Source organism: Gouania willdenowi, chromosome 9 (assembly GCF_900634775.1).
Source record: "Gouania willdenowi chromosome 9, fGouWil2.1, whole genome shotgun sequence".
Taxonomy (NCBI): domain Eukaryota; kingdom Metazoa; phylum Chordata; class Actinopteri; order Blenniiformes; family Gobiesocidae; genus Gouania; species Gouania willdenowi.
Genome location: NC_041052.1, coordinates 7,696,585 through 7,713,110, shown reverse-complemented (window position 1 = coordinate 7,713,110; position 16,526 = coordinate 7,696,585). Strand labels below are relative to the sequence as shown.

Below are 16,526 nucleotides of genomic sequence, written 5' to 3'. Positions count from 1 at the left end.
ATATTGAAGAGTACACTACTTAATACGCCAAACTGCACTTGTTAATGTATAACTTTGGAATTTGGATTTTTTTTCTCCTAACAAACAGAATAATTTACATAATTGAAGAACTGGTTTTAAACCAGGCATTTCAAATCAAAAGGACCCTAATAAAAATCGTTGCTCTCTTGTGACCCACGTACACTAAAACTCATCATAAAGTTGATATTTTTAGGTCTAACTAACACAAAAAAAAAATGTGAGAACAATAATTTCACAAGTTAGAAACTTGCTCGCCATCAGACGAGTGTGTTGAAATAAATACATTTCTTTCAATTAAAAATAAAAATACAAAAAGTTAAAAAAAATCAATGATTAACTTAAAAATGGGAGGTCTTTCCTGTTGCACTTGGGATCCAGAGGCAAAGGTGTTCTCTTATGTAAGTTTGTGTTTCTAAAGATTTTCCAGGCCTTAAAACTCCCTTTACTTTTGGAGAAAGCACATTGTGAAGTAGTGAACAAACCAGAGAGAGCAGGGAGGATGATAAAGACAGTGCTGGTAGGGCTGGTCTGTGGTGCAGTTGCACTGACTCTAGGTGTTCTTATCGGTCACTTTGGCATCACCAACAACAGCAGCTCAGCACCATCATGGATTAATGACATTGGGAAAGATGTGGATGAAAACATAGTTGAGAAGTTTCTCTCTGAAGTGGATCGTTTAAATATTGAAGAAAATCTGAGGTAAGAGAATCAGTAAGTTACTATATGTTTGTTTGTCACTGAATCATGTTCATATACTTGTCCTGATTTAAATATATGAACCGCAGACTTTGTTTTCTCCCATAGAGAGCTGACTAAGGTGCCCCATTTGGCCACTAGTGAAGGAGATGAGCAGACAGTGCAGTTTATGTTGAAGAGATGGCAGGACCCTGAAAGTGGTCTGGACAAAGCCTGGAGAGAAGAGTATGAGGTTTACCTGTCATTTCCAGATGCCAAAAACCCAAATAAAGTCACTGTAGGTGAGTCATTCTTGGGTGAATATTACAAACCACGGGTGGACTGGGACAAATATTCAGCCTTGGTATTTTGTATCCAGACCAGTTCACTAGATTATCATAGGACACCAAGTAGAAGTCCTTACATCTCGATGCGTAGCAGCAGAGTAATTAACAAATGCATGTAGCTCAATGATTAAAATGGACAGCTATAGCGATCAATCGATCTTTATTGATTATTAAAGTGTCAGGCAGGGTTGGGGTCAATTATAATTTTATTGGTGTAATTTAAAATGAATTAAAATGATGGCGTAATTATGATTGTAACTAAAAAAATTTAAAAATCTGTTGTCTGTTGTAATTGAGTTCAGATGTAATTGTAAATGGCATGGAAATTCTATCACAACTACAATTTAATCAAAATTTAAAACTGGGGAGCTATGTTACAGTTCTATGGATTACACATACAGTACGTAGTTAACAATTATTAGAAATTGTTTCAGATCAACTTTTCCCACTGCATTTCAGTTCTATTGTTTATCATTTTATCTTTTTAAAATCGAGGGTACTGACAAAAAAACAGGCTCAGAAGCCCACACCAAAAATATTAATACCAATATTTTCATTGATTAGGAAAGTCTAACAAGGTAACCAAGAGATGAGAAACAAATTAGATCCATCCATCTATTTTTAGACCCACTTTGTCATATTTCAGGGTTGCGGAGAAACAAATTAGATGATAGATAATATTTTTTAGTATTTTTTTACAGTTGATTTAAGACATGGGGTCAAACTGACCTGTTATCATAAGAGATGCTAACAGAAAGCTAACACTTATTTATGAAAGGCTCAGTAATTGTGATTACTGATAATTGAATTTGAACTTAAGTAACTGAGAACATAATTGTAATTGGAAAAAATGCCGGTCACCGTAATCATAATTTTGTTGTATTTGAACATGGATAATTGAAGACGTAATTGTAATGGAAATATGTAATTGACCCCAACCCTGATGTCAGATCACAAGTTATGTCATGACGAGGAGTGAGACGAGATTAATGGGCAGGGCCGTTTCTAGCTTTGTGGGGGCCCAAACGCAAGATGCTGTTTGGGGGCCTCTATTACGATAGAGATCCATTAGATCTCAACCTGGGGTCCCGAGGGTGGGAGCCAAAGATCTGAAGGGGGGTGCAAGGCCTTGTCTGCTGTGAGGCAACCAAAATTAGATTTGCAAATATTTATTAAAACCATGACAAAGCCGTTATTAAGTCGGTAATGTTCAACATGTGGTTATTTATTTCTTAATTTTAATTAATAATCCCACATAAAACCTTGAAACTTTTTAACTCCTTATTAGCAATTTATTTTGGGCATTTTTCCAACTTCCTTTGTCTCATTTTTGCCCCTTTTTTTTTTATTTTTTTACCATTTTTCTTGACACCTTTCTCAGATTTTAGCTTTCTTTTTTCCTATTTGTTGTTTATGACACTTTTATCCAATTTTTGCCCTTTCTTTAACCATTTTTGGACACTTTTCATCCTAATAAGCTATCTTTTTTCACAAAAATATTGCTTCTTCCTACATTTGGCCTCTTCTTGATTTCAGATTTTTGCCCTATTTCACTATTGTTTGCCACCGGACCGGCCCACCGGGATGATGCGCAGTATGCCAGTTGGCCAGTCCACCCCTGTTACCAACAGTAACATGATGACACTAAAACATCAGACTGAGTCAGGCGTTAATTTGTGTACTCTGCTATCATTAGATTTGAAAATATGTATTAAAACCATGACAAAACCATTATTAAGTCGGTAATGCTCCATATGTGGCTCTTAATGTCTTAATTGTAATCACAGAAAACCTTAAAACTTTTAACCCATTTTTAGCAATTTATTTTGGGCATTTTTCCAACTTCGTTTGTCCCATTTTTGCCCCTTTTTTATTTGATTTTTTTTTTACATTTTTCTTGACACCTTTTTCAGATTTTAGCTACCGTTTGCCCTTTTTTCCTATTTGTTGTCCATTTTTGCAAATTGTTTACGACACTTTTATCCAATTTTTGCCCTTTCTTTAACCATTTTTGGACATTTTTCATCCTAATATGCTACCTTTTTCCCCAAAAATATCACTTCTTCCTTTGTCCATTTTTGCTCCTTTTAACCATTTTTTGAGCCTTTTTTTTTTTTTTTTTTTTTTTTTCAGATTTCAGCAAACGTTTATCAATAAATGCCCCCTTTTTTTTCATATTTTTGCAAATGGTTTATGACAACATCCAATTTTTGCCCTTTCTTTAACCATTTTTGGACACTTTCCATCCTAGTAATCTACCTTTTGCACAAAAATAACGCTTGCTTCCTTTTCTTCCTACATTTGGCCGCCTTTTGATCCATATTTTTGCCGTATTTCACTATTGTTTGCCACCAGGGCGATGCCCGGTTTGCCAGATGGCCAGTCCACCCCTGTTACCAACAGTAGCATGTCAACACTCAAACATCAGACATCTTTGATTTGTGTCCTGTAATTGCCAAGGGTGTTTATTTTTCTAAACAGACAGCATCTTGTTCTATTTCAGTGAGCTCGTCCGACACTGTGCTATACACCCTCAGAGAGAAGGAAAAGAACTACACTAAAGACCAAGAAGATCCAGACATAGTTCAGCCCTACGCTGCATACTCCCCTGCAGGACAACCAAAGGTATGAAATAATGTGTGAACATGCACACAAATCAAGTTTGAACAAATGCAATGGAAGTTTTATTACTGATGATGCATTAAAGGAATTAAAAATACAACTTATAATCATGCACTGAACTGTACTACAAAAAATATCCATAAGTCACTATCGGAGTCATTTACACTGTAAAATAAATCACTTATTGTTGATCTTTAAAAAAAAAAAAAAAAAATCTGACATGGAAGCCCATTTCTGCCACTGAAAAAATAGGAAAATCACTTTGGCAAGTCATAATTATGAGTTAGTAAAATCATAATTATGAGTCAGTAAAGTCATAATTATGAGTCAGTAAAGTCATAACTATGAGAAAGAAAGTCATAAATATGAGGAAAAAGTCATAAATAATTATGAGTAGTAAAGTTGGTAAAGTCATAATTATCAGAAAGTCACAATTGTGAGAAAATTATTTTTAATTTAAATTTGCAAATAAACATTAAAAAATGTAACTTTACCATATTCTACACTATTTTTTTTTTTCTTTAAATAAATATTTCTTATTTTATAGTGTGGAATGTTAGAAAATGCTTGATCAAGTTACTCAAACAGAGAACAATAGTCAACAACAGTCGGTATGAGAAAAACTGACCCATTTATTATTAACCAATTGGTTACATAAATGTTAACCTTCAACATAATATCTACAGTATTCTACAATTGAATAAAATACATACAAAAATTAATTGAGGGACAAAAATAAAAATATAAAAATCGGAGAGTTCAGAAATTTGAATCCAATATCCGATATTCATTTTCAGGCTAATATTGGATCGATATTCAATATCAATATCGGATCGGGACACCCCTATATATAAGAATATTCAGTCTTTTAACTGTTAAAGAAAATCCAAGCCTTTTAACTGTTTATTGACTGCAGTATAAATAATTTAATAGAGTTTCTAAAGATTCACATGGTTTGCTACCCACTTGAATCCAGAGTTCTCAATTCTAAACTGGTGTGAAGAAATTTAAAGGTGCAGTCCGCAACTTTCAGATCCCTCTCTCCCCCTCCCTCCCCGCTGCTCTCTTGTCCTGCCTCCAAACTTTCCAAAGTCCCTCCCTCAGAGAAGCTAACAAGCTAACGTTAGACCGACAGCAACATCACAGTAATATAACATGCTCTGTTAAAAGCATATTACTGCAGCGCTTCTCTCTCTCTCTCAATGTGCACACACCTCAGCAGCAGCAACAACACAGTGTCACTTACAGCAGCCACACGAAGGCTACAGCGCGCACATAAACAACACATGCACCACAGAGTTCTAGTGCAACAATTACACATCAAACATAATGTAAATCAAGCAGCAGTAAATACCTTTCAAGCAGAAAAGTCACCAATTCCATCTTCTACTCCTCCAGACCATACACTGTAAAAAAAAGACGGCGCTCTAGCTCTGGGAAAGGGGCGGGCCCTGTGAGCAACAGCTGTCAGACAGTCCATCAAACACAATCCTGGCTCTGATTGGTTCTTTTTGCTCGGTCACGGTGCATTCTGGCAATCTGCCAAAGGTTGCAGGAGCAGAAGGGGGGACTCAATGAGTCTGTTATTTTTCACACAAACTACTAGTCTGATGTAAAGCGTACATAGTGACAGCTTTAGCAAATATGACAAAAAGACACTTTTATAAGAGTTGCAGACTGCACCTTTAAAAGTAGAATTCATGACACTGAGATTGGTTGGTGTGGAAGGCAGCACAGTAAATAAATGGAACATGTGCATGAAAGTGACATTCTGTGCTTTATTTTGATATAACCAAATAGAAAGTAGTAGATTGAACATTTAGTTAACATGAAAAACAGAAAGATATGATCTTCTGCTTGTTCCCACTGAGGACTGGAAACCAACTCTAGTGATACTGGAAAGCTTCTGCATCCTGATATCGTTACTTTTACTGTCAAAGGCCTTGGACAAACAATAAAAATGAGTTGTACAGCGCTTTTATCTTTCTGCTCTTATCTAAAAAGTCATAAAATCACTTACTGCTTTTACAGCTGCTGTAGTTGAACTGTGCTTTTTCCTAACGCTAGATGGAAAGTCTGAATATTTGTTGGAAAAATACTCATCTAAACAGAAACATAGGGTCACATTAAAGGGCCCGTTGTTGGACAATTGTTGTTACAGGATCTAAAAGCACTCAAGAATCCTCAAAATATTCAACTATTAATAAGAGTTGGAGAGTAATAGTAATAGTAATATAATATAATATAATATAGTAATAGTCATTTCCTCAAGGAAGGCGCACAGGCTCAATTCTGAGCCACATAAAACAGTGAATATATGATCTATTGATGGATGCTTTTGAGCTCAACAATCAACGAAGAAATAAACTGATTCGCAAACAAACAATGAAATAAAATTGCTGGCGGGCAGACAACGGACTTGATTACAAATGAGAAAGATGAGATTATTCTGGAACAATGTTGAGTAGATTTTAGTTGTGTCACTTTATAATGACCGAGTCATTCTGTGCACTCTAAACACAGTGTTTATGGGACCTTGTGATCAAATGAGCCATGAGCCATAAAAAACACCTATAATGATGAACAATAGGATTTATGTGGCTCATTCACCTGTACACTCAGATAAGTCACATGTTATCTGTTATTCACTATTTGTTGGCACACTGTCAATGTTTGACCACATGTGTTCTTTTTTTCTACGTTAGAGAAATGCAGGAAAACCCTCACTTCAAACAAGTCAATTAATTCCTGGTACTGCTACTGTGGTATACAGTAACTTTGTAGATTTTCACTTAATCACAAAGCAATATATGAATTGCTATTTTATTTTAAAAACAAGAAGAATATAAAAAATTATCACATTTTGTTTTTTATTCTTGTTTTACGGGGGTGTCTTTATTATTACAGTTTGCGTTCTTCAATCACATGGAGAGAAAAAGGAATAGAAATGTACAAAATGATTAGAAATGCACATCCGCACAGAATCATTGTGTGCTAAAGCTATAGTGTGATAATTTAAACCAAGTCGATTATGTTAATTGTTCTCTTTTGTTTGTTACGTTGACGGTTTATCTTTGACTGTTTTAGGGGAAGTTGGTTTATGCCAATCAAGGGAAACCAAGTGACTATGAGCTTCTGAACCGCACGGTGGACCTTAGAGGAACTATTGCCATCACGAGATACGGTGGAGCAGGAAGAGGAGCCAAAGTGAGTCTCCATTTTATTTTACTGAAGCTGCTCAATTGTCTCTTTACACTCACATAGATTTACTTTTAAACCGAAATGAGACAAATGTTCTGTGCGTATAAATGTGTAACCACGGTGTGTGGTTTCAAGTTCACATTAAGGGAATATAAAAGGAAAGAGAAACAAATGTAAATATTAAAGATTAGGGTCATGAATTAAGGAATATTACTATGGAGGTAGATTAGTGTCTTTATTATTCTTTTTTTTTTTTTTTTAAATCAATCAAAAAAAAAAAAACTTTTTCAATCAAAATAAATATTTTCAATCAGAGAAAAAAAGTGTTCAAATGCTAAAAAAAAAATATTTGACAACCAAATAATTGCATTTGAACACTTTTTTCTGTGATTAAAAAGTTTATTTAAATTTTTTTTAATGAAGTTATCTTTTTTGTATTTGGCCAATATTATGGGTAATACATTTGTGTCTTTATTATTCAATCAAAAAGAAAAAAATTCAATCAAAGAAAAAATATTCTAAGAAAAATGTTTCAATCAAAAAAAATAAAAAATAAAATCAAAAACACTTTTTTTAAAAAGGGAAAAAAAAGGTTCAAATGTAATTATTTGCATCTCAAATATTTTTTGTGCATTTGAACACTTTTTCTTTGAAAATATTTATTTTGATTGAAGTAAACTTTTTTTTATTGAAAAGGGGGTTTTTTCTAAAAAAAAAAAAAAAGAAAGTTATCTTTTTTGTATTTGGGCAATATTATGGGTAACACATTTGTGTCTTTATTATTCAATCAAAAAGTAAAAAAAAATCAATCAAAGAAAAAAACAAAGAAAAAAACTTCTTAATCAAAAAAGTTTACTACAATCAAAGAAACTTTTTTAAACAAGGAAAAAAAAGGTTCAAATGTAATTATTTGCATCTCAAATATTTGTTGTGTATTTGAACACTTTTTCTATTGAAGTGATTTTTATTTATTTATTTATTTTATTGGAAAGTTAAAAAAAAAGAAAAAAAAGAAGAAAAAAAAAGAAGAATAAACATACAAATCTATCTCCCTCCATAGATTATGGCACATTCAAGAAATGTTCATGGGTTTCCATTTAAAGGTGTTCTCATCGTGTGTGTTTCCTCTAAAGGCCATTAATGCAGCCCCCTATGGAGTCATTGGAGTGCTCGTCTACACAGACCCTCTTGACATCAATGACGGCCTCATGTCTGACATCAACGAGACGTATCCTCACTCCTGGTACCTTCCGCCCTCTGGGGTCGAACGAGGAGCCTTTGGGAGTCAGTATGGAGACATGCTGACCCCCTACCTCGCAGCTAAAGGTGATTAGAAATAGTTACGCTTTGGCTCAAATCCCACATGCATGTTCTAAAGGGTTTAAATATGGTCTGAAATGTGTTGCAGAGGAAACCTACAGAATCCCATTCAAGAATGTTACTGGAGTCCCACCCATTCCAATTCAGCCAATTGGGTTTGAGGATGCCTATCGATTAATCTGGTGCGTAATCTGTTGGTTGAATAGATAACGTGGGTATGACTTTCTTTAGGTTATTTCTTTCTATCGTGTTTACAGTGAGCTGGGTGGTGAAGGAGCTCCAACAGAATGGAAGGGAGCTTTCAACTGTACCTACAACTTTGGAGGGCCGGGATTTAAACCTGAGTCTGCTTTCAACAACAGGTATGAAATAGTGACACCTTTAAAACAACAGCACTATTGTGTATACACTAGACAAACATAAATCTGGTCAATCTGTAACACAATTGTATTTTTTTTGTTTGTACTGTTTTGTGTTATTTCTGATATGACGATTGATATTCTTAGATCTCGTCTTTTTTTTTTTACTTATAATCTACAAAAGACATGAACCACATGCAGCGTTCAGTCTAATTTTGTGCAGCCACCAAAGTAAATGCACAAAATGACTTTTAAAGCACAAAATTACGCCAAAAAGACAAACAATGGCTCCAAAATGACAGAAAACCAAACAAAATATGGAATATATACAAAATGACTCCCATAACACACAAGACAACTACAAAAACATTTGAAAAAAAACCAACTGAAATATACAAAACTACAGCAAAAATACACCTAAGTGACAGAAAAACCCACAAAACAAATTTACTCCAACAAAAAATCTACAAAACAACACAATAAAAACACATAAATGACTCTAAAGACACAGAATTGCAACAAAAATACACATATTGACTCCAAAAAGACACAATAGGAGCACAAATACACAACATGGAAACAGAAATATACAAAATCACCCAGAAAACACACATAATGACTCCAAAAACACAAAATGATGACAAAAAGACATTAAGTGGTTGCAAAAACACACAAAATGACAGAAAAACCAACAAAACATGAACAATACACAAATTTACTCCAAAAACACACACGACGACTACAGATACACATGAATCTAACAAAAAATTTACAAAACGACACAATAAACACACATGAATGACTCTAAAGACAAAAAATATCAACAAAAATACACATAATGACTCCAAAAAGACACAAAATGTCAACAAAAATACACATAATGACTCCAAAAAGACACAATGACCCCAAAGACACAGAATGAGACAAAATACACAAAAATACAACAAAAAATAAATAAAACAACACAATGAATACACATGAATGACTCTAAAGACACAAAATGGCATCAAAAATACACATAATGACTCCAAAAAGACACAAAATAAAAAATAGACAAAATGGCAACACAAATATTGTACTCTAAATGACACCAAAAACATACATCTACCATCCTTACATTGTGATAATGTTTTTTCTCAAACTACATGATGATTTCATGTGCTTCCAATTAAAGGCAGAGCAATAATAATCTGCTTTTGCACTTGTTTTTCCGCCAACATTTCACATTGAGTTGTTATATAAGGAACACCTTTTCTCATCTTGTTTGACTCACACTTTCACCTTTCGTTCAGTGATGTTAAAATGGCCATCTTTAACCAAGACGTAATAAAAAACTCATCTAATGTGATGGGAGTCATCAGAGGGAGCGTTGAGCCAGGTGAGACACGTAATGTATGTGAGCATTGACTGTGCATTGACCCACTGTAACTGTGTGTGTGTGTGTGTGTGTGTACAGACAGATATGTGATCTATGGGAACCACAGGGACAGCTGGGTTCACGGTGCCATCGACCCAAGCAGTGGGACGTCGGTCATGTTAGAACTGTCCAGGGTGCTGGGCAAGATGGTGAAGGAGGGTGAGGAGAACCTCTAGCTCTGATGAAATGTCTGTCTGGTTATTTTCACTACACTGGTGATGTCCAGTTGTGGACTGGCCATCTGGCACACCGGGCAATCATCCCAGTGGGCCGTCGACCCCGCTACTTTTTCAAAGAGCAAGTGATGGCAGACATGGTAACAGATGGCCAAAAATGGTCCAAAAGTGGCAAAAACATGGCAAGAAAAGAGTGTAAAGTGACTGAAATGGGCCAAAAGCAGTCAAGAGTGGGCAAAAAAAAATGGGCAAATAAAGAGGAACTAAGTGGTATTTAATGGCAAAGGGTAGCTTTGATTAGCAAAACGTGGCAAACAATAGCTACAAAGTGCAAAAATGTGGAAAATAAGAGACAAAATGAAGAGAAAAAGGGAAATAAGTGGTATTTGTTGGGCAAAGTTTGCTTATTTGGATGAAAAGTTGCCCAAAAAAAATTAAGGAGGACAAAAATTGGACAAAAGTGTCAAATTAAACTTGCAAAAATGGACAAAAAATAAGGGGAAAAAAGAGGTATTTATTGGCAAAAGGAAGCTAAAGTCTGAAAAAGGTGTCAGAACTTTTTGAAAAGGGGCAAAAATGGGACCAAGGAAGTTGTAAAATGGCCAAAGGAAATAGGTAAAAAGGGGTTAAAAATGTCCCCCTTTTAAGGTTTTCTGGAAGAATTATAATGAAAATGATAACAAAAAAAGCCCCATGTTGAGCATCACTGATTAAATAATGGCTTCTACATGTTGTCCTTTGAAAATGTGGTGAACTGGTCTGGACATAAAATGCCAGGTCTTGGGGCGGTGTTTAGGTCAGTGGGTTGAGCGCCCGCCCCATGTACAGAGGCTATAGTTCCTCACCTGCAGCGGGTCCAGGTTCGATTCCCGGCCTGGGACCCTTTCCTGCGTGTCATTCCCTGCTCTCTCTGACCCCTTTCCTGTCAAGCAACTGTCATATAAAGGCCACTAGAGCCAAAAAAATCCTTTAGAAAAGAAAAAAAAAAAAAAAAAATGCCAGGTCTGAATGTTTGTCCCAGTCCACCCCTGGTGATGGATTCTGGTTCTTGCATCTCTCCGCTGCAGGCAAGTGGAGGCCTCGAAGGTCTATTATTTTTGGGAGCTGGGGAGCGGAGGAGTTTGGTCTGATCGGGTCTGCAGAATACACAGAGGTTTGTTTACATTTTTTAAAAGTCATTTTTTACATGTGTGTGTGTGTGTGTGTGTGTGTGTGTGTGTATGCATTCAGAACCAAACTCAGTGGTGAGTTCTTTCAGCATACAAAAGAACATATTTAGTTTATCTTTTGTGTGACTATTTCAGAAACTTAAATTGTAACAGTGCTGTTTCTTACAGACATAAAAAAAATGTTCTTTCGGTAATTTTCACTCTCTCTCCCAGCAATACTTCACCATGCTCAGTGAGAGGACTATCGCTTACATAAACGTGGACATTGCTGTTTTTGGTAAGAAGCCTTGAGTTCCTTCACTTTCTTAATCCACCTTAAAAATAAAGCCAATCAATAGCATTCAATTGGAACAAAATATGATTTTTCTACTATGATTTACGAGTTAATCATGATGACAAATACATGCATTTATCTCTTCAGCTAATGCTACGCTAAGGGCTTCTGCTATGCCGTCCTTACAGAACATCCTATTTACAGCCACCAGACAGGTAAACTCCTAATGTTATAGCGAGCTACATATAGAAAAGTTAACTAATGAGTTGATTAGATTATCAGTACAAACAAGAATATTGTCCTCATAACACCAAATGAAGAAATGCATCTGTTTTCTAGGTCAGCGCACCTGGACTGGACTCCACATCTGTATACGACAACTGGGTTCAATTCAGCAACAGAACAAGTCCCACCCATGGAGTCATTCCAAGGTAACGCACTAATGAACGCAGTCAGAGCGACAAATAATCTTCCATGATACCAACACTTTACGCTTGGAAAAAAATTCTATCCCCATTAATAACAATACAAAGGTATGCGTACCCCCATTTTTTCCAAAAAATCCCGATGAAATGCAAAATCCAAATCTGATCTCAATGAAACGAGGTGGGATAATTGAGGAACCAACCCAACATAACCGAGTCAAATTTCATAAAGTTCGGTCAATTAGGAATAAAGATATGCTTTTTTTAAATTTCACCAATAATGAGCAATATAGGGATTTTTAATTATCCAAAATCAATATAATGTTCCAGATCCCCTCCAAAATGTTCTGGAATCCTCCATAGTGTAAGATCTATCTTTGGTCAAAAGTCTGTAAAAATCTTTTAAGTACAGAATCCAGTGCTACCAGCCAAACAACAATAAACAATAAATGCAGCTAAAAATATTACCTTCTTGGGGAAATAATAATAATGACATTAAATCTTATGCATTTAGATTTGATTATCATCTTATTCTGAATATTTAAATAAATAATTATCAGTTTGTTTTCTAATCATGTGAAGCACATTAAATTGCCTTGTGTATGAAATGCGCTATACAAATGCAGTTTGCTTTACTATGCCTCATATGTTACAAATAAACCAACATATTTAAAAAAAAAAGAAGCATATATTATTTTTCAAAATGACGAGATCACTAGAAATGAATCTACTTTTTTTTCATCCTTTTTTAAACAGAAAGCAGTCCCAATGTGCTCCCTCCTTATTTTTGTCCTTATGTCTGTGTAATAGGGTAGGATATCTGTCAGGAGCAGGAAGTGACTACGCTCCATTTGTCCACTACCTGGGCATCGCCTCAATGGACCTGTCATACACATACGACAGGGTAATTACAGAAAAGCTGCTTCTGATTGTATAACTTACAGTGCATGTGACAAAAGTTTACATTTTCAACGTTTTTTTTTTTTTTTTTTCAATCTAAATGAGCTTGGAAAAAAAATAAAAAAATGTTGTTTTATTTTCCAATGATTTTCCTCAGCTCAAACTTCTCATTTGTTTCCTCAGAGTAAAACAAACGCTCGGATCTATCCTGCCTACCACACAGCGTACGACACCTTTCACTATGCCTCGAACTTCATTGATCCAGGTGAGCAGTACTGCTAGTCATCCTGTGTGTTCTATTTACAGGCCTGTACTACAAAGCTGGATAAGTATATCCAGGCTTCACCTATCCAAACATTCTCAGCCAGAGCCCCTGTCCTACGAAGCTGGATATAAACACGTTAAGGCGGGTGACACCTGTGGAAATTACAGCGTCAGACCAATCACAATCACGAACAAACTCTGTAGAGCAACTTACGTCACAATTAAGGAATAATTCTTTCAAAATATGAATAATTAAAATCCATAATTCAGATCAAAAACAACACTGTTGCGGCAGAAAAATCAGGAATGAAGGAAGGACGGAATGCAGGCAGGAAGCTGACGACACTGTTAAGGGTCCCAACCAGGTTAGTCATCCAGCCTAAGTTACCATGGTGATTTACCCCAGTAAGAAGTTAGCCAACGTCATAGTACAGGACACACAAAATAATTACCGAAAGTTGGCGCGATGAGAGGAAATTCAGCTACGCAGTACAGGTCCCACATGCATTCTAATCAGAACTCTCTCCTGATCCCAGGATTCTTCAGCCACCAGGCTGTTGCCAGGACAGCAGGGAATGTCCTGATCCGATTGGCTGACAGTTTGGTGCTGCCTTTGAACTGCAGTGACTACGCTGAGAGTCTGGAGGACTACCTGAACAAAGCAGTGGATCTGTACCAGGAGAAACTGAGCAGCAGGAACATCTCAATGGGTAGAAGTCTGCTAGAGTTTAAATCCACTTTTAGTTCCTTTGGCTTCTTGTGTTTTTCACCAGAGTTGCCACAGTCCGACAGGACAAAAGCTTTTTGACGTTTACATTTACCGTGTTGTATTTCAGAGCCGCTAAAAAATGCCGCCACCAACTTTCGCAGAGCAGCCAAACGACTGGACGAAGAAATCCTCAGTTCAGACCTGAAAAATGAGACGTATACACTCCTTCATTTATAATCACATTATTTTACATCTATTCTTTACCGTACATAACCATGAGCTTTCATTCATTGTTCATCTTCTCTCACAGGCCACTAAAGGTACGAAGGATCAACGATCAGCTCATGTTGCTGGATCGAGCCTTTTTAAACCCTCTGGCCTTCCCAGATAAATACGCTTACAGGTGAGGAGCACCAGACTTTAGTTTTTTCTCTCCTAACTTAAACTGTCAGTCATTGTTGTCTTCTTTGGTATTGCAATGAAGGGATTACGTTGCTTTTCCAGCAAAGTTACAGAAACATCCTCTGGATTCTAACTGGGGCACATGTCAAAATGAAGGCCCAATAAGGGTCAAAGTTAGATGTAAATACCTCAGTCCATTAAAGCTCATAAATTCATTGAAACTCCACAGTATTTGCAGAGACATACTGTTTTCCCATCCTTATGTCACAAGATCACCGTCATTTTTAAACACAATCTAATTGTACAAAAAAGATGCTCCACTCTTCTGAAATCCTAAAATTTCTTATTAAAGAAAAAAAAAAAAAAAAAAAATCACAAAAAATTGCCCTAGACTACACAAACAATGATCACAAAATTAAGGAAGGTTGAAGAGAAGATACAGCACTGATACCTGTCATTAATTGCTTGGATATTGTACAGTAGGTCACAGGTGTCAAACAAACTCAAAGCCCAGGGGCCAAACCTGTCCCTTTAGACCGTCCAATTCGGCCCGCAGGAGAAAGTAAAGACAGAGAAAACATGAATAATTTCGTAAATTAAACTCAACAATATTTGCAGGGGCTCACAGGTGTTTACTGTATAATGCATGATTGCAGACATTTTTAAAGTCAAACTGTTGAGAATCTTTAAATTTCTTACAAAATCCTTCAATTTTCCTCAAATTATTACATAACATTCCCCTAATTAAATAGAAATTGGTCACGAAATCTAGTAAATTTTGAATTGAAGATCCTGTTGGAACTGATGTGTCACTTATTGCTGGAATATTGTTAGTTTCTTACATATTTAGTATTTTACGTATACATAGAAGCATAAACTAGGGCACAATGATTAAACTGCTCTGTATTTGGCCCCTGAAATAAAATGAGTTTGACACCCCTGTATGTAGGTGATTTACATGAAGTTTCTATGCCAACAAGGGTATGGCTTATGATATATATGTTGATACATCAAATGTCCACTATTTTTTTCCTCCATGTTTGTTTGTGCAGGCATGTGATTTGGGCTTCGAGCAGCGCTAATGTGGGAACTTTTCCGGGCCTAGCCGACGCCTTTGCTAAAGCCGACTCTTCAGGACAGACTGGTGACTGGGAAAAGGTGCACCACCATATGTCCATGCTGAGTCAGGCCATTGATGGTGCTGCTGGGATGCTGGAAAATGTCATATGAGGGAAATACAGCACCTACGACACACCTATAATAATATATTACAGCAATAGATGTTAAGATTTGATAGAAGAAAAAAAAAAATACAATAATATGTATATTGTGTATTTGCTAATGAGGAAATAAAAAGTGCATCACATTTATTTTAAATAAAAAAATCCAAAGTTGTGGTTTGACTTTTTTTTTTTTTTATAATCCTACATGCACAGGTTTGATTCCAGCAAGATTTTTATTTATTTATTTGTTAAGGTTTCATTTATTCAGACAATAATGAACAGTTATATATAAATAAAAGCTGAACATATGTTTGTTAGGTTTCCTGAAGCCTCATATTTATTGTTATTTAAACTTTAGTTTGTATCATTGTTTTCACTCATTAACCTGGCAAAATTACTAATATGAAAATTGAATAAAAAAGACAGGATGACTGGATCGGCCCTAAACACTTAATCAAATCAGAGGTAATATTTAGTTATTTGTGTGAAAGGGCGAAACAAGACATCAAATCAACCAATGAGTCAGTTTTTTTTATTAAAACACAGACGCTATTCTTATGAGTGTCAACTTTACGAACGACTGTTTGCATAAAATTATGTCAGATGGATTTTTTAAATTAATTTTTAACAAATTATCACTTTTTATTATCTTTGTTCTATTAGAAGACAGCAGTATGTAAATAAGTATTGATCATCTCTTTTATCTTAGCTGGGAAATACCTACTCAGCCAAGCAATCATTAGTAATGCAGTGTGAAAACACAAATTCAGTGTCCGAGGCGAGGCGAGGCCAGGCCAGACCAGACCAGTGAAAACCAACAACCAGGTTGTACCAGTCGCAGAGTTTATTCTTTTAAATATACATACTTTCCCCCCCTCCCCACCCGCCCCAACATCATATTAAATACCCTCCCACCCCTAACTCGCCCTTCCCCATCTTCACTCGCCTCTCGGATGAGAAAGCTTGTCCGACTGGAAAAAACACACTCCTACTTTGTGCAGCATATTGCTTTTTAAGACATT

General features: G+C 35.8%; 1 protein-coding gene across 1 annotated transcript; it reads left to right on the top strand.

The window, feature by feature from the left end:
• The first annotated feature begins 520 nt into the window (after window positions 1-520).
• Window positions 521-15,676, top strand: naaladl1 (N-acetylated alpha-linked acidic dipeptidase like 1). Its single transcript, XM_028458614.1, has 19 exons — window positions 521-720; window positions 826-998; window positions 3,547-3,668; window positions 6,753-6,872; window positions 8,000-8,192; window positions 8,275-8,368; window positions 8,444-8,548; window positions 9,838-9,923; window positions 10,002-10,121; window positions 11,206-11,291; window positions 11,521-11,584; window positions 11,729-11,796; window positions 11,921-12,012; window positions 12,817-12,910; window positions 13,090-13,171; window positions 13,707-13,880; window positions 14,007-14,094; window positions 14,190-14,282; window positions 15,334-15,676. Exons 1-19 carry the CDS (start codon window positions 521-523, stop codon window positions 15,509-15,511), a joined length of 2,232 nt encoding a protein of 743 aa, XP_028314415.1. The 3' UTR covers window positions 15,512-15,676.
• Window positions 15,677-16,526: the final 850 nt, after the last annotated feature.

Excerpts from the sequence above, each read along its gene's own strand:
- naaladl1 (XM_028458614.1), top strand. The coding sequence starts at position 521 with ATGATAAAGACAGTGCTGGTAGGGCTGGTCTGTGGTGCAGTTGCACTG. Across the intron at positions 6,873-7,999 it reads GAGCAGGAAGAGGAGCCAAA|GCCATTAATGCAGCCCCCTA; the intron begins GTGAGTCTCCAT and ends TTTCCTCTAAAG. Across the intron at positions 9,924-10,001 it reads CAGAGGGAGCGTTGAGCCAG|ACAGATATGTGATCTATGGG; the intron begins GTGAGACACGTA and ends GTGTGTGTACAG.